Genomic DNA, 27,611 nt, shown 5'->3' on the forward strand with positions numbered 1-27,611 from the left:
GACCCGTTGCGACAATGCAAGTGGCCTGCGTGACAAAGCTTTGCTGCTTGCCGAGTAAGCAAAATTGATTTTGATGCTTGCAAGCGCATCACGTGAGTGGTTCGCCCAATGAGGGCGAACCAGCTCCGTGACATTGGGGCCGTGCCCCCAGACGCGCGCGCACCTAGCCGGCCAGGAAAAGCACGGTCAAGCAGGGCGCACCTGTTTCCAACCTGGACGAGGCTGTAGGCAACTCAATATAGTTCTTATGAAACTCTGTTTCAGAAATGCGGGATGTGACTCACTTAAATATGCTTTGTGTAGCTATTAGCAGATATCCCAGGGTACCTCAGGCACTTTTTTCAGCACAGGCATCTCTCCCTAATGTATTTAGGGAGGTTTGCGGGGATATACTGTATATACAACTGGAGACACTACTAAACTGGAACTACTCCTCCACAAAGTGGCTAATCCACGTCAAATTTAGATGGAAAATGTGCCCACCTCTAATTCCCAAGTATGCTCCAGTACCATGGTATACCATAACTCACAAGATGTTGTGAAGTTTAGAGAACTGATCTTAACATTTCAAATGGAAAAGTGAGGTTAGAGAGTGAAGAGAGAAAGTTTGAAAGTATGACAGACAGGGAGAATCGCAGGTCTGCCGACGGGGCGGAGCAGACAGTCACTACACATCTACACTTTTAAGATATGCTTTTAAGGCACTACTTTGGCTTTTAATATTTTCTATGGAATAAAAGTTCTCTTATCATTTCTTGGGCAGATAAATATGAGTAAAACATTTTTAAAATAAAAATGTAAATGGGGATTAGATCCTGGAGTGCATTATACTTGGAATGTCTTTTACTTCATTCTGCAAAGATCCTGTGTTTTTAGACATTGACAGAAAATAATGTGGCAAAAAATAGAAGGTACTGTACAATAAAAATAAAAAACAAAGATATAATGGAGTGGATCAAATTTATCTCACAATTCAATAGAAATCACGTCAAGTCAATTATACACAAACATTGGGATTTATTACGTTTGAATCACAATTTGTGAAAATATGTTGAGTCGGGCCCCAAATTTGTGTTTAGCCCAAACTACTGCCAAATATATATTCCCCCAAGCTACAGTATGTGTGCTTTTCCTCTACCAAACTTTCTACCTTTTTAACAAAGGGATCTTCTAGATGTGGGCTAATATAAAGAACAGAAAAACAAAAATGGTTGCGCAAATTGAGTCAGCTGTCACTTTATTGTTAACCACTATAGGTGATGGAAGGTGATTTAATGTATGCGAATTATAGAGCTGATAGGCGATGTGTCTTGAATGGGGGTAAGACACTGTCACACAATAAAAATGATGGCTCTAAATAGCCCCAAAGCAACAAATTATAGCTTAAAGTGTGGCAAAAGTGATTATAAATGATAAAAAAAACTAATTGTTTATGACATGAACCAAAAGTGAGGAGCTGAAAGAGTGATCCCATAACAATAAAAAATGATGGAATTAATAAATAATGTGAGTCTTTATGTCATGAGCCCACAGTCCAAATTGATGCCTTTAGATGCAGCCTCTCAGTTCAGGATAACCAATCCTTATGACAACGATACCTCCAAGAGAAAAATATATAGAGAGGCGCAAGACAGCATGAATATAGATGCATTTATATTGGAAAAATTGGCAAAATCAATACATATACAATAGAACAATGGGTGATGCATACAATATTAAAAAAGATGTGTGTGCATAGAAAAAAAAAATAAAAACAAGAACTTTGCCTTGCAAGTGTTCCTGCTGCTGGAGTACAGTGGTAAACTCGTCCTGTCTCACACGATAGGTGAATTCCCTCCGTCAGGGGGTGGGTGCGTTTCTGCTCAGGGCTAGCGGGGTGCTGGCACACCAATCTGTACCGCAGTGGGTGAGCTTGGCCGGGATGGTGGTCTCTTGGGTAGATATCTTAATTGACTACTTTTGTCATGGCGTGTGCTGCGTGTGACCGCTGCGGCTGGTTAATGCTTTCTCCCTTCTGCATATACCCAGAAATGACATCTGGCACCGACGGACTTGCTGTGTGGTAGTGTCCTTCCTTAAGGCTTAAGGGCTTGCAGGATTTTACCATGTAGAGCCGGAACGAATAAAATGTCAAGGCTTCAAAGCAATATTTGGGGGAGGGGGTACATAATGACATCCGTATAACCCTTATTTTCCTATTGTACTGACAACATGGAGAGCAAGCGGGTCTGACCACAACAAATTTTTTAGTTAATTTTATCTTTGGTGTGCACCATTTTCTATTCTTATGCTTTAAATATTATGTCACATGAAATACAGGTTTGATAATTCCCCTGCCCCCATTCACTTTCTTGTGATGTCACTGTGTGTAAATTCAGACATATTCTCCCGTCTGCAAAGAAGTGACCACCCTTCACCTTTGAAGAGGACAGGCCAAGGATGATATAGTAGGGTTACCAAAATTAAAATAAGGGAAGAAAGTAGACTTCCTCATAATTGTTGATGACTATGGTGTGATACGGTGTCTGACACAGTGATGGTGAGTGGCTCTTTTTTTCCCCTTTCATCACTACTCAACATTTGTGAAAAATAATACTTTGTGCTTTAACAATATTCAAATTAAAATAAAAAAACTTGGAAGTCCACAGGATGGGTGTCTTAAATCCGGGTGCTGCTGTCATTTCAGTCCCAATTGATTTGAATTCAGAAATGTTCTTACAAATTCTAATTGATTTAAATGCATTCTGTGTTTATACAGGAAATAAAAATGTAACAAAAACCCTCTAGTGAACAAGTTACAGCAGACCCCTGAGTACATCTACATCTACATTCTATTGGTCCCCAATACCGTTCTTGTCTTTGCTTTACCTTTTATGATGGAGTTTTCTTTTGCACCACAAGCTTATTGTGTCTTGTTGCAACCACAACCTACTTCAGAATGCACTCTTGACAACAGTATGACATTAAATAATGGGGTGCATGAACCAGGTTTGGGGAACATGTACAGATGCACTCATTGGTTATAAAGTAGATGAGATTGAAAAATTATATATTGTCACGTACGACACACCTGTGAGCACATGACCTGCATATGGGACAAGGGTTAATACACAGCTCTCTAGCTGGCCCACTTTTCACCTTCGCAAAGGTCCCTTAAATAAACAATATCTCCACTCAATCCATCCCAATATACCATCTGTCACGAACAGCACACAAGTGAGCACATAACGTAGATATGCAATCAGGGTTAATGTCTTGACAAAGGTCTAAGTGACTGACCGAAATGTCAATTGTCTTCAATAAATGTTGTAATTTTTCATTAGTCCTCTCTAGTGCTGTTCCCTTCTCTTCATACATAGGAGATTTGTACTTTCTACTATTCATGCCTATTGGGGGTTGGGCGTGCACCTGAGGCATTTTTTGCATGACAGTGTCCAGAGAGTGCATCTTATGTTCTCAAATCTACTAAATAATATATCAGCCAGGGTCTCAGGTCCCTGTTTATTATTTTTTTTAAAAACCACGCACTTAACACACAAAAACTGTTGTAGCCAATGTGTCAGAAAATGTAAATACTCTCTCCAGAGAGTGCAACAATTTATTCAGAGCCCAAAGCAGTACTTATTAAATGGTTTAATATATATAAAAATACAGTGCGTGGATTACAGAAAAAAGGATAACAAGAACATACAATTACAATAGATGCAGAACATTTTCTCAAAATGTCAGGATAAAACAGAAACAGAAAACCCTATACATTATATTACCCAAATGCATAGGTTTTCTCCCCGAGAGGTCACTGGCTCAGGAACAAGAGATATAACGTGTTTGTTCCAAACACACCTCTGTTGAAATCTGCTTTTCATAAACCCTTGCTAGGCATCTAGTCCAATTTTCTTCATTGCAACAACATAGCCCACCCCTGTCGTAAATCAGCTGTGAGATCAACAGTTTTATGACCGAGGAGAAAAAAACACTTTACAAACGACATTTGAATCCTGTCTCAATATATATATGTAGGGATGTGTTAGTTGTTCCCTTGATGCAGCGTATTTCCAGAGGGAGTGTTGAGGTTCCGCGGCGGCCCGATGGCATAGGGCGCCGCCATGTTGTTGCGCAATAGCGGGGTGTGACGTCAATAGCAGAGAGAGCTCGCGCATGCGTGGTGCAAGCGGGCGAACAACGGACCAATAGGGAAGAGGCTCCGTCAGTAACTACAATTCCCAGGAGCTCTAGCGAGGTCACCTGCCGCCAGGAAACCAATGGGGAGGCTGGATTAGCAGAAGGCAGGAAAGGGAAGCGTGGGGGAGAGACCACGCTAGCCAGACGGCACCGGAGGAGCAGGGAAGGAGGTATTGTGAGTGCAGGAGGTCCGTGACCCACCTGCATAGGTTAGATTTTCCCTGAGGGCCCTAAGAGTTTCCCTGAGTCACCGTAGGTTGTGGACTGCAGGGAAGCCCTATAGTGATAGCGACATCATCCCCTTACTGAATAACAGCTAGGGACAAAGGTGCTGAGTTGCGGTTGTTGCAGTCATCTGAGACCAGGTTGCTGAGCATCGTGACATCAGACCAACTGCGCTGGATTGGCGGATTATTTTTGGAGTTGTCACCGGTCACCGCAGTGACCGGAAGGTAATTAAATAAAGTGCACCAACATCGGTCAACAGGCGCTGATCCCGCCTTAGGGAACACTCTTTGGGGACACTAAGTGGAGTGGCCAAAGGACTGAGCCTATAGACAATTACAGTACATGGACACGGTGTGGGGCACGCGGTGACGGGACAGAGACATTACTCATTAAGATAGTGGCCGAGCCACTAGCGTTATAAGTATAGTATAAGTTAATGAATGTGTTAGATGTGTTCTTGCCATGATAAAGTAATACGGGTTATTTCGTGCGTTACAGTAAAACAGTTCAAAGCATATGTGTGTTACTATGGTTCTTGCCCAGGGGAATCTTACATGATGGGGATCCTGGGCAAGTGGAGGCACTGCCGTTAAGATAAGTGTTACCCCAGGCTCCCAGGTAGTGGAGGCTCAGATCTCCTGAAGCCACAGGTGTGTGCAGTATCCGTAGCCTCTCTAGAGCGTAGGAAAGAGGGCTACATATATAAATATATATATACACACACACACACACACATATATATATGTGTGTATGTGTGTATATATATATATATATATATATATATATATATATATATATATATATATATATATGTATATATATATATATATATATATATATATATAGTCATACAGTAGTATGGAGATTTGCACTCACGGTTTGGTTAGAAGGCAGATACTTGTCCCATATGTAGCATATAGACGTGTGGTAACCAGGGGATCCTGATGACCAAAGAAGACAGCACACCGCAAAGATGATATCAAAAAAGTGTATTATAAACACAGGGCCGCCAACGTTTCAGTCCTCGCAAAGGGACCTTCCTCAGGGCAGTGCGGACTGCCCTGAGGAAGGTCCCTTTGCGAGGACCGAAACGTTGGCGGCCCTGTGTTTCATAATAAACTTTTTTGATATCATCTTTGCGGTGTGCTGTCTTCTTTGGTCATCAGGATCCCCTGGTTACCACACGTATATATATATATATATATATATATATATATATATATATATATATATATATACACACACACACATATACATATACAGTATATATAAACACACACACACACACACACACACACACACACACACACACACACACACACACACACACACACACACACACACACACACACACACACACACACACACACACACACACATATATATACATATATACATATACATCTATATACACTGTGACATAGTCCAAAGATGTTAGGCAGCTTTCTGCCCCATTTTAGAGCAGAAAGTGCAGGAATAGTTAATGATCCGTTCCACAGCTTCCCATTAACTCAGGCAGCTGGATGGAAAATCCAGACCACAGATTACAATGGCTCTAGTTCTCCCTCACCTGCTCTTCTAATCACATGCACAGGTATTTAGAGCAGGGAGGTTTTGCATTTCACTCTCTCTCCTTGGAGCCTGGGGGCTGGGGGTGTCGCTACTCTCCTGCATCCAGTATCGAGGTTGACGGCCTCTCCACGTATGACAGTACCAGAGGATTTGCCTGGACCCCACGAACAGATAAGACAAAACAAATGATTACTGCTGTTGCTAAAAGACTGTGCTGTATCTTGTGTCCCTAAATGAGAGAGCATTGTTTTAAGCTGGGGAACCAGTTTAGTTGGCCAGCAGCTGTTAGAGAGACTGATTCTGATGTGTAGTTAGATCCCTGAAAGGGATAGGATTTGCTTATATGATTTTGGTTTTATTTCTTGAAATAACAGAGTGGGAAATATTGTAACACTGAAATGTGTGAACTGCTGAATGAAAGTATCTGAGTACCTCTAACCTACACATGTTAAAGCTGCAGTACCTTAATTGGATGAAAATAAAGCAGGCAGAAGCCTGAGTTAAGCAGCACAATACTTTGCATGATCCTGTTTGTTGTATAATTAACCCTAGAAGACTGTGTCGGGAAGAACCCAGACAGACGTCAGCACTACAAAAGAGGGGCGTTTGTCACATATGGTGGAGAATGCGGGTCGACACTAAAAAGTCTGTGGGTTTGCAAATAAATGCGGGGGTTTAAAATGGCCGCCGAGCTGAACTAAAGTACAGATGCTATGAGTGAAGTCTGTCCCAATGTGTATATCAGTTGTGCTTCTAGCATACACAGAGAATGTGCGAAGTGTGGATGCAATAGCACCCTGAACCCAAACAGAAAACCAAAATGTTTTGCTGAAGAAAAAAAAAGAAAAAAAAAAAAAAAAATTTTTGCATCTAGCAAGTGCTGTTTGTAAAGCTAATGCCTTTTTGCTGAAGTGAGTGAATTTGCAGCTAGCAAGTGCTGTATGTAAGTTGCTGAAGTGAGTGAAATTACAGCTAGCAAATTGTCTCTGCCGGGTTTATAAAATGGCCGACATGGAATGTTTGTTTTGCAATGCACGTAATCTTGAAAAACAGTGTCCCTTCAGGCCATACGATGATGATGACGACGACTCGTATGTGGCCCCTGGAGGAGAGCCGTACCCACAGATGAATTTAGTATGCTGGGCCTGTCATGAAGTAGGTCACATGGAAGATGTGTGTCCCAAAATTTTCAAAGACAAACAGCTGCAAAAGCAAGCAATGCCCTGTGAGTGCAAGCAAGATGTGGAAGCTGATACCAGTGAGTGTGTGCCCAGTACCACTGATATCTCTGGAGCTAATAAAGCAAAAAGAAAGAAGAAGAAAAAGAAAACGGTTCCTCAAGTCACAGGGGAAGTGACCGAGCCACTTGAACCTGCGCTGTCAACACATGCGTCAGAAAGGCACCGAGATGTGCTGCATACCGGAGTGACCAGCAGAATTGTCACGGGAACAGTGGCAAAGGAAAAGGAGGAGCAAAGGGAAGCTGAATCCTTGAACCAGGATAAAGAGGCTTTGGTTTCTGCACTCCAAGCTGCCCGCCATGATTATGAAGTCCTGCGGCAGGGATTGATGAAAGAGCGAGAATCGAACGCCGAATTACAGAGGTGTATACTTCCAGCTTTACAGGAGTACGAGGCTTTGAAGAAAACAGAGTCTCTCTTACGGAGTGAGCTGGAAGAGGTGACGACTAGTCTGGAAAAGGCCAACACCGTAATTGCTATCCTAAAACAGAAATACGGGAAGGCTCTACAAGAGGTTCACGCGCTCAGCACAGAGGTGCAAAACTCACGCCTGGAGGGCCACGGTCTGAACACAGAGCTGGGAATGTTGAAGCAAACCCATGAGATTGCCCTGACTGAGTTAGAGACTGTAAAGCAAGAAAACGAGACTCTGAAATTGGAAAATTCAGATTTGACTGACCAAGCAGAAAAAGTAAAGAAACAGTTGACTCAGGAAAAATTAGAAGTGCAGGAAGCACTACAGAATGCATTGATGCACACTCAGAGCCAGCACCAGGAAGAAATGGACGCTCTGAGAACAGAATTGCGACATGTATGCACAAAACAGAATTCTCTCGGGGAGGAACTTAACGTTTTGAAAAAGGAGAAAAGCATTAAAATAATTCAGAAGCACTGCAAAGCTCTTATCCAAGGAAGAAGGGAAAGAGAAAATTATCGGCGTAAACGCGCCGCAACTATCATCCTACAGGCTGCCTACAGAGGGATGAAAATTCGTCAGTTTAATCGCCGGAATAAAGCAGCCTGTGTTCTTCAATCATTCTACCGTGCCCGCATGGTACGAAACAGGTTCCTCATTATGAAAGGAGCAACTATAAAGATCCAGTCTCTGACTAGGATGACACAGAACAGGATTCGCTATCAAACCCTGAGAAATGCGTCACTGGTTATCCAGCGGTACTTCCGCCTGAATAAATGTAGGCCTCAGGAAAGAGAGGCCCAAGACTACATGCCTGCTGGCTGCAAAGGTAAAATGCCACAGGGTACAGCCGGAGTTAGTGAGAGCCCCATCAAGGTAATCAGTGCTTCATCTTCTAAGTACCATATAATTGCCCCAGAGGGGAAATCCCAAATCTCTGAGAGTGATGGTCGTGAGAAAATACATGGCAGTAAGAAGTACCATAAAGGTTCAAAGGTTGCATAGCAAAAGCGACGAAGGTCAACGCTGGCCTTGAATTTTTCCGGATCTCGCCACTCTGGGCCACAATATAAAGACAAAGACTATCCGGCCCCAGAGTTCCGTCAGAAGCTAAAGAAACAGTCCAGTCATTTGCAGGTTGCAGCAGCCTATGAAATAAAGTCAGGAAACGTAATGGACTGGAAGTCAAAGAGAAAAAAAAAATGTGTTTGGGGATTGACCGATATTTTTTTTTGTTATTACACGTGTGGACTATGTCACGGACACTTAACTATGCAAATAAGCTATTGTAGTTAAGGTATATTAGGCCTCTAGAATAAGCATTTTGTCAATATTACAATGTTATATTGGTTCTCTGTGTTGAAAATGTAGCTAAACTACAAATTAATATACAGGGTTGAAGGCCCTTTTTGTTGGTAAATATATGAGATTCATTTTCTAGAGTAGAAAAACCCAGGGAGGTAATAGAAATTGTCTGGCTTTCTGAATATATTTAGCATATCCTGGGTTGTAAGAATGTGTGCTAGACATTTATTTTTCAAAATAGTTCCCTAATATAGAGCAACAAAATATGTTTGCGAAGTATAGTCTCTTATGACAAAAACTATTGTCCATAATTGCCGTGGGAAAAAAAAAAAGTTAATATTCGTGTCATGTGAATACTTAATGTTGTACTGAGGAGTTAGCTCAAGTATTCCAGGTAGGACGCTCACCCCAGTGAGGTCCATGGCCGCTCACCCCAGTAGGTGTGAGCTGGGGAGGGGGATATGTGACATAGTCCAAAGATGTTAGGCAGCTTTCTGCCCCATTTTAGAGCAGAAAGTGCAGGAATAGTTAATGATCCGTTCCACAGCTTCCCATTAACTCAGGCAGCTGGATGGAAAATCCAGACCACAGATTACAATGGCTCTAGTTCTCCTTCACCTGCTCTTCTAATCACATGCACAGGTATTTAGAGCAGGGAGGTTTTGCATTTCACTCTCTCTCCTTGGAGCCTGGGGGCTGGGGGTGTCGCTACTCTCCTGCATCCAGTATCGAGGTTGACGGCCTCTCCACGTATGACAGTACCAGAGGATTTGCCTGGACCCCACGAACAGATAAGACAAAACAAATGATTACTGCTGTTGCTAAAAGACTGTGCTGTATCTTGTGTCCCTAAATGAGAGAGCATTGTTTTAAGCTGGGGAACCAGTTTAGTTGGCCAGCAGCTGTTAGAGAGACTGATTCTGATGTGTAGTTAGATCCCTGAAAGGGATAGGATTTGCTTGTATGATTTTGGTTTTATTTCTTGAAATAACAGAGTGGGAAATATTGTAACACTGAAATGTGTGAACTGCTGAATGAAAGTATCTGAGTACCTCTAACCTACACATGTTAAAGCTGCAGTACCTTAATTGGATGAAAATAAAGCAGGCAGAAGCCTGAGTTAAGCAGCACAATACTTTGCATGATCCTGTTTGTTGTATAATTAACCCTAGAAGACTGTGTCGGGAAGAACCCAGACAGACGTCAGCACTACAAAAGAGGGGCGTTTGTCACAACACACACACACACACACACACACACACACATATATATATATATATATATATATATATATATATATATATATATATATATACACACACACACACACACACACATACACACATATATATATACTGTATATAGTTGTGTGAAAATCAGGACATAATAACAATCATCTGTTCCTTAGCAGGTCTTAAAATTAGATCAATACAACCTCAGATGAACAACAACACACATGACATATTACACCGTGTCATGATTTATTCAACAAAAATAAAGCCAAAATGGAGAAGCTGTGTGTGAAAAACTAAGAACACCCTTACTGCTTCCATAGGAATTAAGATGCTAAGTAGCAGACAGGTGCTGCTAATCAAATGCCCTTGATTAATTGATCATCAGCAAGTGTGACCACCTCTATAAAAGCCGAAGTTTTAGCAGTTTGCTGGTCTGGAGCATTCAGGTGTTTGTAAACACAATGCCAAGGAGGAAAGACATCAGCAATGATCTTAGAGAAGCAATTGTTGCTGCCCATCAATCTGGGAAGGATTATAAGGCCATTTCCAAACAATTTAAAGTCCATCATTCTACAGTGAGAAAGATTATTCAAAAGTGGAAAACATTCAAGACAGTAGCCAATCTTCCCAGAAGTGGACGTCCAAGCAAATTCACCCCAAGGTCAGACACTGCAATGCTCAGAGAAATTGCAAAAAAAAAAAACAAGAGTTACATCTCAGACTCTACAGGCCTCAGTTAGCATTTAAATGTTAAAGTTCATGACAGTACAATTAGAAAAAGACTGAACAAATATGGTTTGTTTGGAAGGGTTCCCAGGAGAAAGCCTCTTCTCTCTAAAAAGGACATGGCAGCACGGCTTAGGTTTGCAAAGTTGCATCTGAACAAACCACAAGACTTCTGGAACAATGTCCTTTGGACAGACGAGACCAAAGTGGAGATGTTTGGCCATAATGCACAGCGCCACGTTTGGCGAAAACCAAACACAGCATATCAGCACAAACACCTCATACCAACTGTCAAGCACGGTGGTGGAGGGGTAATGATTTGGGCTTGTTTTGCAGCCACAGGACCTGGGAACCTTGCAGTCATTGAGTCGACCATGAACTCCTCTGTATACCAAAGTATTCTACAGTCAAATGTGAGGCCAGCTGTCTGACAGCTAAAGCTTGGCCGAAATTGAGTCATGCAACAGGACAATGATCCCAAGCACACCAGCAAATCTACAACAGAATGGCTGAAAAAGAAAAGAATCAAGGCGTTGCAATGGCGTTGCAATGGCCGAGTCAAAGTCCAGACCTCAACCTGTTTGAAATGCTGTGGCTGGACCTTAAGAGAGCTGTGCATAAACAAATGCCCACAAACCTCAATGAACTGAAGAAACGTTGTAAAGAAGAGTCGGCCAAAATTCCTCCACAACGATGTGAGAGACTGATAAAGTCATACAGAAAACTATTACTTCAAGTTATTGCTGCTAAAGGTGGTTCTACAAGCTATTGAATCATAAGGTATACTTAGTTTTTCACACATGGCTTCTCCATTTTGGCTTTATTTTTGTTAAATAAATCATGTCACGGTGTAATATGTCATGTGTTGTTATTCATCTGAGGTTGTATTTATCTAATTGTTAGACCTGCTAAGGAACAGATGATTGTTATTATGTCCTGATATGTAAAACCATAGAATTCAAAGAGGGTGTACTTTCTTTTTCACACAACTGTATATATATCGTCTTTACTCATTGAGCTGTTCCTTCTCCCCCCATCAAGTTTAAGACAACAGATACTTTATCCTATATCTATACTTACTTATTGATTCAGAGGAAGTCAAACAAAAAAAACCACCAGTGACATACTGTATATTTTATTAATAATTCAACTGCTAAAAAAATAAATAAATGGAGGGTTGGAAAATTGCTTGTACAATACTGGACTCCTTGACTTGTTTTCTTAATTTCTTTAATTGTTCTTTACAGATAATCTTATTTGCGAAAGTTGTTACCATGCAATCTTTAAAGTGTGACGCAGGAGAATATGAAATAAACAACGAATGCTGTCCCATGTGCCCACCTGGTAGGTGAAGTACACAGTATGTGACACGTTCAGCTCTAAATACAGTAACATAGGCAGTAATTTATCAATGTCACATTAGTCACATGTACATTAAAGTGAGTTATTATATGTAGTGTCTGGTTATCAAACACATTTGCAATGTGATCAGAAGACTAGAATAACTATTGAACTACTCTAAAAATACTAATCCTACATACCAACATGTACAAAATAGAAATAAAGAGATTAACCATCAGTCAGAATTGTCTTCTTCACAGATCAATTGGCTGTTCTTCTGCTGAATAGCATCTTTATCACCAGTTCCGTCAGAGTTGGCTTGTTTTGCTAGCATGCGTTATGGTCTTATTGGTCTTTATTGATCTATGTGAGGGCAAACTCCTTGTGCTTAGCTTTGCCATTAGTTTCTCCTTGGCCGGCCTCTCTTCTTTTTACTACCTAATTGCAACCGCCGCCTTACATTCCACTACCAATTTAAATCCCTCTTGAAAAACAGGTAGTATCTTGGGGTCCACCGACCAGAAAAAGCATGGTTCAACTGTAAAGAAACCCTTGTGGGATTGCCGATTTAAGAGAAGGTCGGGTTTAAGTGCTAATTTTCTACAGTTTTTAACGGTTTCTGGTAACCGGTATCCTACTACAGCATTCAACACTCCTGCCCAGACTACTTCTGGCTAATAAGTTGATAAAAAGTTAAATTATAACAACTATAGCAGTGCCTATTATTCCTGCTTGCTTCAAAATCATGTACTTTACCTGATCTAAGGCATGGTTTCATGCAGAAATGAGAGGATTAGGTCCGAGGAGCCATTAAAAGTATTTATTAAGGATTTAAAATAATGTGTCACTCGAAAATATGCAAATAAATGAGTAATTGGGTAAATGAGAATAAAGTTTTCCTATCAAGGTTTAACACAGGGGTCCTCAAATCCAGTCCTCAACCTCCCCCCCCCCAACCCCCTCCAACAGATCAGGTTTTCATGATATCCCTTGGATTGAGCCACGTGCTGAAGCAGGGATATCCTGAAAACCTGAACTGTTGGGGTGGTCTTGAGGACTGTAGTTGAGCAACCCTGACATAGAGATGAAGCTGTGGGATAACAGATGATGGTTGTCAGGGGCAGCAAGAGGGATAACAGATGCTGGTTGTCAGGGCAGCCTGACGATAGCGGGTGTCGTGAGTGGGATCCATTGAGACAGGAGGAAAGAACATGATGGGCAGTTGGACACAGAGCCCACTGGTGAGGGAAAAGGAGTCATAGAGAGGAGTACATACACACTGCAATATGGTGCTGGAGGGGGGTACTTATCTGCCAGTGCACTGGGTCCAGGGAGGTCAAGACATCCCAGGGAAGTTCAGTGAAGAGAAGGGAAGCAGGCACACGGGCTTATGCAGAAGAACATTTAATGTGCCACAAAGAAATCCAACTTTTCGGCAGAGTCTCACTGCCTTTATCAAGGAGAGGGCTACCAAATACACCAATGAATGCCACTATATATAGCTAATGGCTACTCACCCCCCCATGATCCCTGCTGCCATTCTCCAGGATGTCGACGCCCACAATGTAACATCAGCGTGACGTGGCGTGATGACGTCATGCGACACCGGGGAGGGGAGGGGGATGGGTGGGCACCCGGTTGCAGACTCCCTCTTTCATGGCTGCAATAGGCAAATGGTAGAAATGGATTGAAGGCGGTCACTGCATAATGGAACTTAGCCAGGGAAAGATTAAAATCAGCTTTATTTCACGATGCTGCACATTACAGAGAGAACATATCTGACGCGTCAGAGATGTTCTCTCTGTAATGTGCAGCATCGTGAAATAAAGCTAATTTTAATCTTTCCCTGGCTGAGTTCCATTATGCAGTGACCGCCTTCAATCCATTTCTACCATTTCTACTATCTGGCTGGAGCACGCTGGCGATCCTGCTGCTTAGGGAGCCGTGTATCCCTTCCAGCGTCTGGCGTCCGCCCCCCAAGCGTAAGCAGCGTCGGAGCACACGGCTTGCTGGGACCTGCCCAGAGAGGCGTGAGACAACGCCATACACCTCGCGGAGGACCCGTGGAGCAGTGAAAGGTGTGCAAGACGGGCACAGACGGCTGGGACCTGTCCTGGAGAAGCAGTGAGACGACACCATACACCATACATTGCGTGGAGTGTTCATGAAGCGGGGACAGGTGTACAAGATGGGCGGTAAGGAGATCGGGTCGGGTAAGGGCAGCGGATTTAGACTGCCGTGAGTTCATGAGGGAGGCTTCTAACGTGGCTTCCCCTCTTGCCTGTATCTATTTTCTGCTTATCAGCCCCCCACCCGGGTCAGTCTGTTATTCAACACCCCCCCTTCAATTGATATTATTCATTTCATGGGTTATTCTGCAGCATCATTGCCTTAAAACTTTTCTATACATATAGAGGTTGCATGCTTACAAACAGTCTATTACACTTGTTAGAGCACAGGACATTTGGGGTTCATCCCCCTTTTTTTCTACACCTGCAATAGGCAAAGATGGTTGTCCTAGGAATGCATGTTATGTAAGGGGTGGACCTTCTCCTGGCAGCTGAAGCACCCCCGGTGACGTCAGCGTACCCTCACGACGTGACGTGATGATGTCAGACGTTCTGGAGGGGGCGGTGCCCGGGCAGATGACACATCGTATATGCTGTGGATAGGACAGCCGGTTGCCATGGGAACCCTGCAGTGTCATGCTGGGGTGAGAGCCCTTACAAAGAAAACCAAGTGCAGGGAAACGAAGTACAAATAATAAAAAGAACCAATAAAAAAGTGAACAGTAAAACTAATCAGATCCGATTGAGGCCCCGGTAGTCTATGCAGAGTCTAATTGTATTGTCCTTCTTTTTGACGAAAAAGAACCTGGCCCCAGCGGGAGAAGAGGAGTTTCGTATAAAACCCTTCTTGAGGTTCTCGCATATGTGCTCGTCCATAGCTTTAGTCTCAGGGAGAGAGAGAGGATACGATTTGGACTTGGGGAGTACAGCACCTGGAATTAGGTCGATAGGACAGTCGTAAGGCCTGTGGGGTGGCAGCACTTCGGATTGTGTCTTGTTGAAGACGTCCAAGAAGTCGGAGTATGGCTCTGGAAGGCCTGGTCTCAAGAGAGGTGGCACCGAGACTCCTGCGTGGAGTGTAGGAGAGGTAGTAACTGGCGTATTTGGCTCCTTCGACCTTGATCTCCATTGGATAGGCGAGCGTGACCTCCAGTCAATACAGGGGTTGTGCTGTTGTAACCAAGGTAAACCTAGGGTAACTGGAGTCCCAGGAGAATGAATGATGTCCAAGGTAAGGGTCTCCGTGTGACTGCCGAGCGAAGACATGGTGAGGGGAACCGTCTCTAGGGAGATGAATGCAGGGTTCAAGGGGCGGCCGTTGATTCCCTCTAATCCGATGGGAACTTTCTTCCTGGTAAGTGGAATGTTATTAAGTTCAGAGAAGTTTTGGTCCACAAAGTTCCCTCCTGCTCCGGAGTCAATGAAGGCAGAAGTAGAAGTGTGGAAAGTGGGCCCCGAGAGTGAAACTGGAATCCTAAGTTTCTTGGGAAGGCCCTCTTTGGGAAGGGGACGAGGACAGATAGCACCCTGGGAGAGCCCCTTTCTACTCACTGAGTGTGGTTGTTTCCCGGACAGAGAGGACAACTCCTGATTAGGTGTTCCGGAGATCCACAGTAGTAACAGAGCCCTTGCTTCCTGCGGTATCGGGGAACGCGTCTGTTGGACCCCTAATTGCATGGGTTTGGGTGGTTCCAACGCTGGTAACACGGAAGAAGACGGTCTGGGAGCTGAAGGGATCCTAGGAAAAGGGGCGAAAAATGGTACAAAGCGAGGTCGTTGATGTTCTAAGCGACGTTCCTGGGGGCGTTGATCTACTCGAGTAGCTTGAGAAATGAATTCCTCTTATACTCCTGGCCTGGGTTGAGCGGCAAGTTCATCCTTCACGGAATCTGTTAAGCCTTGCAGAAGACGGCAATGAGTGCCTCGTCGTTCCAACGTGTCTCCTCCGCTAGGGTCCGAAATTCCAGGGCATATCTGGCGAGCAGCGTCCCTGTGATAAATGAAGAAGAGAGGAGGAAGCCGTGTCCTGGCGTGTGGGAGTGTCGAACACCTGTTGGAACTCTTGTCTGAAGCGGGAATAATTTTGGGTTATTTCATGACATAACTCCCAGATCGAGGAAGCCCATGCCAAAGCATTACAAGTCAAAAGAGAATATACATAAGCTACCTTCTTACGACCTGAAAAGAACTGCAGGGGGGCCATCTCAAACTGGATCTCGCACTGGTTGAGGAAACCACGGCAGGCCTGAGGGTCTCCATCATAGGGGTAAGGCGCGGGAATCTTGGGCTCCGGAGCGGCAGCACCCGCAGGTTATGGCTGGAACGGTGGAGCAGCACTAGGAGGAGGCTCCCGGAGAGAGAGAGTGGTTATCTGTTGGGTCAATTCGGTGATTTGAGTAGACATGGTTGTATTCTGTAGAATCAGGGCCGACAGGATTTGATCTAGCGTGGGCTGATCTGTGTCGGTCTGGTCTGCGTCGGTTGGGCTCTGCATAATGTCATGGTAGTGCTGCCCGCAGACCAGACCCATCCTTGTACTGAGGTGGGATGTTAGTAACACGTACCTGCAGCAGAGTAAGCGTGTCCGGAGTGTGGTAGTTTGCGTAGACAGGCCAGGAGACTTAGTATGGTATAAGTGGTACCTGTCATATCCGGAGAGAGAGTACTCGTAGTGGGTGCCAAAGCCGAGGGTCGAGAAGAGGAGAGGTCCGGATAGTAGAAGGCCATGCCGAGGTCGAAGGAGGAGAGAAACAGAGTAGTGATGAGGATGCCGGTGTCGAGAGCCAGGAGAAGAGTCGTAAGCCAAGCCGGGTCAAAACCTAAGAAGCACAAACACAGACAAGACAGAATCCACACCAGGTAAGCTGAGGCTTTGCAGACTCCAGGGAAGGACTGGGGTAATAAAGGTGGGAGAGCCAATCAGAGAGGTAGGTGGAGCAAAGGTGTGCCGTGGAGCATGAGCTGAGAGGTGCACACTGTGATCTTGAAGCAGCATCAGCTGGGAAGCATTGGGGCATGAATAGGGCTGGAGCGAGTGCCAGGGGCGTGACTGAACTGCCTATGCAGTGAATAAATTATGGCCGGGAGCGCGCGCAGTGTAAAACCGTCCCGCACGCGTCCCGGCCAAGATAGCGGAAGCGTGTGTGAACTTCGGCTGACACGGAGCCTGGCAGCAGAGGGGGTAACGCTGAGAGGAGGAAGAGGGAACAGGAGCAGTCCCCAACACAGGTAAGGAGTGGGTGTGAGAACCCTGCTTCCTTACACCATTTTCTTGAGAAATCAGGACGTCTAGGAAAGATAGTTTCTGTCTACTCCAGACATTAGTGAGCCGTACTGGGGAAGGGAGATTTTGCAGATAATCAAAGAATAAAAGAAGTAGATTCTCAGTGCCTGTCCACACAAAGATTCACAACAAGGGGATATCCCCCGGCTGTACTTGATGCAGCCTTTGAAAAAAACGTTGATCCTAATACGGTAATTAAGGATGAGAAAAGACCCGTATTTACTACCACATTCAATCAGGCAAGCAGATTCGTTAGATCCACCATTATAAAACATTGGCACCTCCTACAAAATGATTATGTGTTATCTGAAACATGTCGTGTACCCCCGTTGGTCGCCTATAGGAGAGGCAGGAACTTGTCAGATAATTTGATACACGCTGACAATAGAGACAATTATCAAAAACCCCATTTCTAAAAGGGTGGTAAACCGGGTAATTTCTAATGTATGAACTCCTCTGTGTGCAACAGCTTTATTACCAAGGACGTTTTCTGTCATCCTCATAGTGGCAAGGAGATTAAAATTAAAAACCGTATGACTTGTAGATCAGCATTTGTGGTATACATTATTAAGTGCCTGTGCGGTCTCATCTATGTAGGCAAGACAACTCGTATGCTTAAGGTGAGATTCATTGAGCATAAAAGCATGATTCGCAAGGGCACTGACCCTACTGTACTGATTCAACATTGTATTGAACACAACATTGTATTGAACACAGACACAATACAGCATCCCTTAGATTGATGGGGATAGGATATGTAGTACCCAGACATAAGTTTCCTGACAGAGAAAGTTTTCTACTAAGGCGTGAAGCATACTGGATTCATACACTACAGACAAGCAACGGCAGGGGCCTGAATGAACAACAGAATTTTAAATGTTTTCTCAACAGGAGGTAGCTGATGTACTTTATAGACCTTTATGTGCCTCATCTTGGACTCCTGTGACTCTCTCTGGATTACGATGCTCCTCACTGGATAATTATACTTGCCTTTGATAGAGACTCAGTATCCTTGTAGTATTTCTATGCATTTTTATAAACAGATATATAGTTGCTAGCACGTTTACAGACTCTCATTTATTATTGTCACTATGCATGTATTTGTCATATATACAGTTAGGTCCGGAAATAATTGGACACTGACACAATTTTCATCATTTTGGCTCTGTACGCCACCACAATGGATTTGAAATGAAACAACCGAGATGCAATAGAAGTGCAGACTTTCAGCTTTAATTCAAGGGGTTGAACAAAAATATCGTATGATTTCAGGGGCTCAAATGTAATTGGACAAATGAACACAATCATAAATAAAATGTTCATTTTTAATACTTTGTCGAGAATCCTTTGCAGGCAATGACTGCTTGAAGTCTGGAATGCATGGACATCACCAAACGCTGGGTTTCCTCCTTTGTGATGCTTTGCCAGGCCTTTACTGCAGCTGTCTTCAGTTGTTGTTTGTTCGTGGGTCTTTCTGCCTTAAGTTTTGTCTTCAGCAAGTGAAATGCATGCTTGATCGGGTTGTGATCAGGTGATTGACTCGGCCATTGCAGAATATTCCACTTCTTTGCCTTAAAAAACTCCTGGGTTGCTTTCGCAGTTTGTCCTATCCACAGCATATACGGTGAGTCATCTGCCCGGGGACCACCCCCTCCAGAACATCTGACGTCATCGTATCACGTTGTGAGGGCACGCTGACGTCACCGGGGGTGCTTCGGCTGCCAGGAGAAGGGCCACCCCTTACATGACATGCATTCCTAGGACAACTATCTTTTCCTTGACGTCATCACGCCACGTTGCGCTGACGTTCTGATGCCACCTTGTGGGCATCGACACCCTGGAGAATGGCAGCAGGGATTATGGAGGGTTGAGTACCCATTAGGTATATATAGTGGCATTCGTTGGTGTATTTTGTCGCCCTCTCCTTGATAAAGGAAGTGAGACTCTGCCGAAACGTTGGATTTCTTTTTGGCACATTAAATATTCTTCTGCATAAGCCCGTGTGCCTGCTTCCCTTCTCTTCACTGAGAGGAAAGGAGTGCCAGTAGGAGAGAGCCACTGGTGGATTATAAATATTATACAGTATAAATTAAAAGTGTAAATTATTACTATTATCTGGGGGAATAGGAGCTGTATTACTTACAACACCTTTTAAAATGTATTAACCCCTGTAATAATTTGTGTAATTGACGTTGCAGCTGTGTATGTTCTGTTTGAACAGCCTTTTTGCAGTAACCATAGTGATGCAGTCCTTGCAGTCCTTTTTGGAATATGTAATGAAATTAAGTTGGAATTGGCCACAACTTTTGGAAATTGGGATGAATAGATCCAAGGGAGGGGTATAAATATCAGAGCCCCCACACTAGTGACATCCCCCCTGATGAAGCACTTCTCGTGCAAAATCGGTTGAGGTCGTCACTACTATTACGGTATCAAGCACATTGACGGTGGAACCTCCTGACCCTAGGTAGCTGGAAGTAGACTGGCGCTTGGGGGTACAAGTGAGGTTATCCCCATTTTGGCGTTGGTGCAGGCGGCTGCACGCAGGACGCTCTCAGAGGCTGATCAGCTGTTGAGCTTTTGCATCCGGGTGCTGCGAGTTGTCGACCAATAGGAACTTACATGTGAATAAGTTATGTATGTTTGTGTGTCCTTTAATACATATTTCTGCCTTTGAATCTGGTCTCTCTCTCTCTCTCTCTCTCTCTCTCTCTCTCTCCCTCTCTCTCTCTCCCTCTCTCTCTCTCTCTCTCTCTCTTCCTCTCTCTCTCTCTCTCTTCCTCTCTCTCTCTCTCTCTCTCTTCCTCTCTCTCTCTCTATCTTCCTCTCTCTCTCTCTCTCTTCCTCTCTCTCTCTCTCTCTTCCTCTCTCTCTCTCTCTCTCTCTTCCTCTCTCTCTCTCTCTCTTCCTCTCTCTCTTCCTCTCTCTCTCTCTCTCTTCCTCTCTCTCTCTCTCTTCCTCTCTCTCTCTCTCTCTTCCTCTCTCTCTCTCTCTCTTCCTCTCTCTCTCTCTCTCTTCCTCTCTCTCTCTCTCTCTCTCTCTCTCTCTCTCTCTCTCTCTCTCTCTCTCTCTCTCTCTCTCTCTCTCTCTCTCTCTCTCTCTCTCTCTCTCTCTCTCTCTCTCTCTCTCTCCCTCTCTTCTAAAGAAAGAAAGTGAACCCTGGCCAGGTATATTTCCTAATTTGCTGTTTTCTCTATTTATTTGTTTATTTACTAACTTATTTTCGTTTATATATATATATATATTATATATATATATATATATTTCCATACTTAATTCCATTTTACTGCTGCCATGCATATGCATAAGCAGATGTACGGAAGTTGACACAAATGTGCAACATTGTATTGAGGTTACTTCTGTGCATTACTCCTAGCGACACCTCCGTAGGTGCTGCCGGTATCTCTGTGCAGTTTAAAGCTGCCACATGACGTAGACCAAAAGGAAGTCACAAGGGAAGACATTGTGGCTTCCTATTGGCCTGTAGGAGGCTTGACTTTTAGATCTCCTACTGGAAGCGCCCTCTTAGAGGTAAGTATTTTGTGAAGCAGGGGTCCCCGGAGCTGAAATCAACATGGTTCTGCTCCAAACCTATAAAAATAGAAACGCAAACAAAAGTGTTGCCAGGAGTGTGCTTTGAAGTCAACGTACGTTAAACTTGTATTTATCAAGGTCCTGTTTTATTTAAGAGTATTGTAATTCATATTTTCCTTCAGTATTGTTTTTACTAGTATATTCAATTAATAAATGTTCACCATCCTATACATTCTGAGTCTCTCTCCAGATTGGGGGTTAGCGGGACTCCTCACTAAATCAGTAGGAAGAGGGAACAGGGAACAGCAGCTACATTCAGTCATCATCCACATTACCATAGCTGTAAATAACACAAAGTCCAGCACACACTGTCTTTAGATAATAGAACAAATGAAAAGGGATAATGCCAAGAAGAAATGTAATGTCATTACATTTCTTCTTGGCATTATCCCTTTTCATTTGTTCTATTATCTAAAGACAGTGTGTGCTGGACTTTGTGTTATTTATATTATATATTATTATATTATATATTGGAGGTATTGGGTCCTCCGTAGTCCGTTGCACCCTGCAAATATTCTTTTGCCTTCTAGTGTGTGCTGTATATCATTTTTCTGTTCTGTTATAATTACCATAGCTGTGTTTGTTGCAGGTTTATGCAAAATTTGCCATCTTTGAAACCAAATACACTGTTCAAATTCTATTAATAACTAATAATGTATTTAAGTATGTTTCTTTGATTAATAAATGACAACAATGTATTTCTTAACGTGTTCTATTTGAAATGTGAACATTGGTGTAGGTATGTCACATAACGCCTATGTATAACTCTGTGTGTCTTTAGGGAGTGTGGTAAGGAGTCACTGTACAACTGACAGCAGTACTGTGTGTGTACCATGCATTACACAAACATATATGGACCATCCTAATGGTGTTAGTAAGTGTTTGAGATGTAAAATCTGTGACAAAGGTAAGAAAACAGTATTTTAATATTGAAAGCAAATACTTCAATATAGACTTGTTTTCACCAAAGGAAGGCCCTGTTTCCCCCTTTGAAATGACGATGGATGGAATAACTATTTACTGTGTCACATAGCATGCGTACAGTACATCATTGGCATAACATTCAACCCGTATCAATCTTTCTCTCCTCACATTCATTGCAAAGCCCTGTTTCATTCTGAAATAAAACTATTTTACGTTTCCTCATCCTATATCTAACCTACTAGCACTATAACTTAATGCTACATGCCCTTTAAAGGTGCAGTTCCCTCTGCTCGTTTTTATTTTTTTTATCTCGCCCACCTACCCCCTTTTTATTTACATGGATTGGAAGCAAGGGGTGTCCGGAAGCTGAAACTCGCTATTTGCAGCTTACGGAACCTACAGATTCCTGAGATACTTACCACTGACGGTAGCGGCGATACCATCTCCTCCAGGGGAAGTTAAAGGGAGGTTTTAATCTCCAGCATCAAGTGGGCCAATAGAAAACTGCAACGTCATCCGTTGTGCATTCCTATTGGTCCACGTGTCACATGATATTTAGGTAGAGAAAATACTGGCAGCATCTTCTCGGTAAGTATCTTATGGTCCAGGGGATTCCTAAAGCTGCAGCACTAACAGTTACATAGTTACATAGTAGATGAGGTTGAAAAAAGATATGCGTCCATCAAGTTCAACCTACAGTATACTAAATTTAGACAACAGATACTTTTTCCTGTATCCGTACTTACAGTATATTGATCCAGATTAAGGCAAACAAAAAACCCCAGTGAAATATCATCCAATGTTATCTCATAAGGGGAAAAATAAATTCCTTCCTGACTCCAAGAATTGGCAATCAGATTACTCCTGGATCAACATCCTTCCCGTGTTTACTTATTTAGTATATCCCTGTATACCTTTCCTTTCTAAAAAGATGTCCAACCTGTTTTTTTAACAAATCTATTGTATCTGCCATCATAGTCTCCATGGGTAATGAATTCCACATTTTAACTGCCCTTACTGTTAAGATCCATTTCCTTTGTTGCTGGTGAAATCTCCTTTCTTCCAACCTAAAGGGATGAACATGTGTCCTTTGTACTGTCCTTGGGATGAATAGTTCTTTTGAAAGCTCCTTGTACTGTCCCCGAATGTATTTGTATATAGTTATCATATCCCCTCTTAGACAAATCTTTTCAAATGTAAATAAATCTAATTTAGCTAGCCTTTCCTCATAAATTAGATTGTCTTTCCCCTTTATTAACATCATAAGCTATGATTTTAGAGCGTGTTGTTTTTCTCTTTAGGGGCTGCTCTGGTTACACAGAAAGGGTGCACCTACAATTCAAACACCATATGTGAGTGTGAAGCAGGACATTTCTGTCCTGAAGAAGATGGTAAAGAATGTAACTTATGTCAACAACACACAATATGTCAGCCTGGTGAATGGGTGGAAAAGTTAGGTAAGGACCAATTGTTTAATTTCAAATGTTAAATATCGACAGAGTCTTAACAAGCTCAAAAACCAACTTTTACATACGTACTGTACAACAAAAAAGCCCCAATGTTACATCCAATCACAAATAATTTAGTACATTAATATGTATTTTATCTATATTCATACTTCATAAATATGGGTCATTTAGTTCAATACTTTTGCCAAAATATTTTACGCCTACAGTACAACCAGGTCACGGTAATCACATTTCAGTAGGTCCTACACTACCAATATTATACTATATTATGTATTTCTTCCACTGAATAGAGACGAGGAAACAAAAATGCTGCACCCAAACACATGGGGTGTGTGACATATGTAGTGCCTGAAGGGTTCATTTTGAAGAAGCACTGTATGTGCTATGTATGATCTACAGTGCAGTTAAAACTTGTTGAAACAAAGCACATCTATTGTGTAAAATGAACAGAAAGGCAGGGAGAAGAATTATAAAAAAATAATATGATAGTGTGCAACACTGAAGAATGGCAAACTACACACTGGTTTGGTCTTCAAATCGTAAAAAAAGATTTATTGAGACAAAGATCGAGCTTTCAATCTGCTGGTGAACCTTTATCTTTTTTACAATTTGAAGACCGCCGGAGTGCTACAGTTTTCTTGTTTCTTTGACTAGTGGTGGTTTTGTGGACATGCAGACCCGTATTGTTGAGTACCTGTGGCATTTAAGATAATTACCATGAATGCACCTTCACTTGGACAACACGAAACCCACAGACATATGTAGTTACCTCCATACCTCCAGCTTCCATCCCACTCGTACAAAACGATCTATCATTCACAACCTGGCTATAAGATATCACTGCATAGAGTTGTCCCTATCTTCAAAAGTGGGGACAAAAACACTGTCTCAAACTACAGGCCAATCTCCCTTCTCCCAATCCTATCCAAAGTCATGGAAAAATGTGTCCACTCCCAATTAAGCGATTACTATAACAAGACACATTTCCCTAGCCAATTCCAATCAGGCTTTCGCCCCAAACACTCCACGGTAACTACCCTGCTAAAAGTTTGCAATTAAATCCAGTGTGGAATGGAACGGGGTCAACTCACTGGAGCAATATTCCTAGATTTTGCAAAGGCTTTTGATACAGTTGATCATGCTATCCTGCTTAACAAACTCCAGAGCTCTGGAATAGGGAAGCAAGCTTTAAACTGGTTTCAGTCCTACCTATCAGGTAGATCCCAACATGTGTCCATCTCTAAATCCAACCCCCTGGATATCACCTGTGGCGTCCCGCAAGGCTCTGTTCTGGGGCCCGTACTCTTCTCAGTGTTCATCAATGATCTTCCCACAGCTTGTAAGGAAGCCTCAATACACATGTACTGTATACAGATGACACAATCCTATATGCACACAGCCATAGACTGTCTGACCTTGAACACATACTTCAGTCTGACTTTTTGGGACTCGAAAACTGGATTTCCCAAAACAAACTATTTTTAAACACTGACAAGACTGTAACAATGGTATTTGGGACCAAGACTAAATTTTTAAAGCTTCCAGTGACTGAGCTCCAGATCAGAACCAATGCTAACACCACCCTAACAACTGTTACTAGTTTTAAATACCTGGGCATATGGTTTGACTCCCATTTAACATTTGGAATGCACATTGATACCCTGACATCCAAAACCTATGCCACACTAGGTGTACTTTACAGGAACAAATCCTCCCTAAGCCTGCTGGTCAGAAAGCGTATTGCACAGCAGATGCTAATGCCAATTATCGACTATGGAGACATAGTATATGGCTCGGCACCCCAAACCCACCTTGCCAAACTTGACACCCTCTACAATTCAATTTGTTGTTTCGTTCTCCAATGCAACTATAACACATCACTGCAAAATGCTCAAAGAACTAGATTGGTCATCACTCGAGTCTAGGCGCAAAGTTCAACTTTCCTGTCTTGCCTTCAAATACTTTCTGGCAAGCTACCCACCTATCTGAACAAGCTCCTCACCCCTACCACATGCAGCACTTATCATCTGAGATCAGACTCCAAAAGACTGCTCATGGGCCCAAGGTTCAACAAAGTATCCGTCCGCTCCTCCTTCTCTTACCGTTCACCCCAAAACTGGAACAACCTACCAGAGACTCTCACATCCACCACCAGTTTAAGTTCTTTCAAAACTAAGGCTGTCTCACATTTTAATCTGGTCTGTAACTGTTACAAAAGCCTATAATATACATCTTCTCTAACTGTGCATGCAATGTATTGTATATAATGTATACCCTGTTCATTTATGTAACTGTATTTGTAACCATGTATTATTTGTCATATTAACTATGCCCAGGACATACTTGAAAACGAGATGTAACTCTCAATGTATTACTTCCTGGTAAAACATTTTATAAATAAAGAAATAAATATGCTGTGACACTACAGACAGAAACAGAGACCTCACAACCCTGACTGAATTATTCAGACAGAAGGGATACAAGTCAAAAACTATCGCCAAAATAACTGCACTTAAAGCCTCATGAGAATACCTGCTCCGATACAAGCTAAAAAAATAACCACTTGAATACCACTAGTGGCCACATGCAACCCTGCCCTAGAGCAGAGGTATGCAATTTTTTGGGGGGGTGGCACGGCACTTACAGAGGCCCTGGGCTGTTTCCCACAACATTTAAATTAAATGCCGGTGGAGCACGTAAGGCTTCTGTATAGTCTCTTACCTTGTCTCCCGCGACTTCTGGCAATGTGTTGTGACGTCAGATGACACCAGAGAAAAGGTAAGAGGGGTGGTGTGAGCAGGGGGGGGAGAGCAGCAACGGGGGTGAAGGCAGGGACAGAAAAGTTTGCGCACCCCTGCCCCGGAGTGCATGCGAGAAATAATCAAAATCTGCAAACTATGCTAACAGAGGATGAAACATTAAAAGACATCTTTCCCAAACCTCTCATCCTTGCATTCTGGCAACCGCCAAACCTCAGACGGAAGTTAATCCACAGAAAACTTCATAAACGAACTCAATCACCCTAAGAATGGCACGAGACCATTCAACACCACACGCTGCAAACTTTGTAAAGATAAATGCCAAGATCCTACACCCAGTCACAAACATAGAACATTCAATGTTAAAGGACCATACTTCTGTACTTGCACATCCAGGAATGTGGTATATATGATTCAATGCAGCAAATATGACCAAGGATGCTACATTGGTGAAACCAGACAAACTTCAAACCCGAATGAACCTACACAGACACACAATAACACACCATGAAGAAGGAAGGTACTGTACTCCAGTAGGACACCACTTCTCACAGCCAGATCATTCCATACATGATTTAAAAATCAAAATCCTCAAAAGAAATGTTTAAAATCTACAAGAACGATAAACATTTGAACTCAAAATGATTGTACTCTTTGACACTAAAACAAGAGGACTTAATGCTGATATGGGGTTTCTTACACACTATCAATTTTTTTGGTAATATTTCTCCCGGCCTCTGTTACTTTTACAAATCCACCCATCCAACCTGCACCCCCACCCCACCCAGCATTCACACTGCTGGTGGATGCCTGGACCTACTGTATTTTCACGGTCCCTTTCATCCATTTATTGCTCTGTCTCTGCCATTCCTTTCCTACACATCTTCCTTAGATTATTATCTTGTATTTTTTTTTTATATATGTGTTTAACTCAAGGAATATTTTGTAACTTGATTGACCTGAGGAAGAGAGGAGAATTCTCGAAAGTTTGTCTTATAATACCAATTGTTAGTCCAAATAACACTGATATCACCTAATGCTGAAGTACTAATTTCCTCTGCACTAGACCAGCGGTCCACAAACTGGGGGGTGAAAGATTTGTCCGGGGGGGGGGGGGCGCGGGCAGTTGCAGAGGCCCCGTGCTCTTCCCAAAGCATTTAAATTAAATGCCGGGGGATCGCATGGGGCCCCTGCAACACTCCACTTACCATGCTTCACACGTGTCAAATGATGCCGCGGGTCAGGTGACGTCACATGAACCCGAAGCA

The 27,611-nt window shown here is 42.9% G+C and overlaps 1 protein-coding gene across 2 annotated transcripts in view; it reads left to right on the forward strand.

Annotated features, from left to right (window-relative positions):
- The window catches only part of TNFRSF14 (TNF receptor superfamily member 14), a 47,518-nt gene that overhangs the window by 598 nt on the left and 19,309 nt on the right, over positions 1-27,611 (forward strand). For both annotated transcript variants that reach the window (XM_075604880.1, XM_075604879.1), the window contains exons 2-4: positions 12,152-12,248; positions 21,973-22,098; positions 23,417-23,572. In XM_075604880.1, coding sequence (XP_075460995.1) covers positions 12,152-12,248; positions 21,973-22,098; positions 23,417-23,572 — 379 coding nt within the window. The remainder of the gene's footprint in view (positions 1-12,151; positions 12,249-21,972; positions 22,099-23,416; positions 23,573-27,611) is intronic.

The sequence above is a fragment of the Ascaphus truei genome, chromosome 6 (genome assembly GCF_040206685.1).
Source record: "Ascaphus truei isolate aAscTru1 chromosome 6, aAscTru1.hap1, whole genome shotgun sequence".
NCBI lineage: Eukaryota > Metazoa > Chordata > Amphibia > Anura > Ascaphidae > Ascaphus > Ascaphus truei.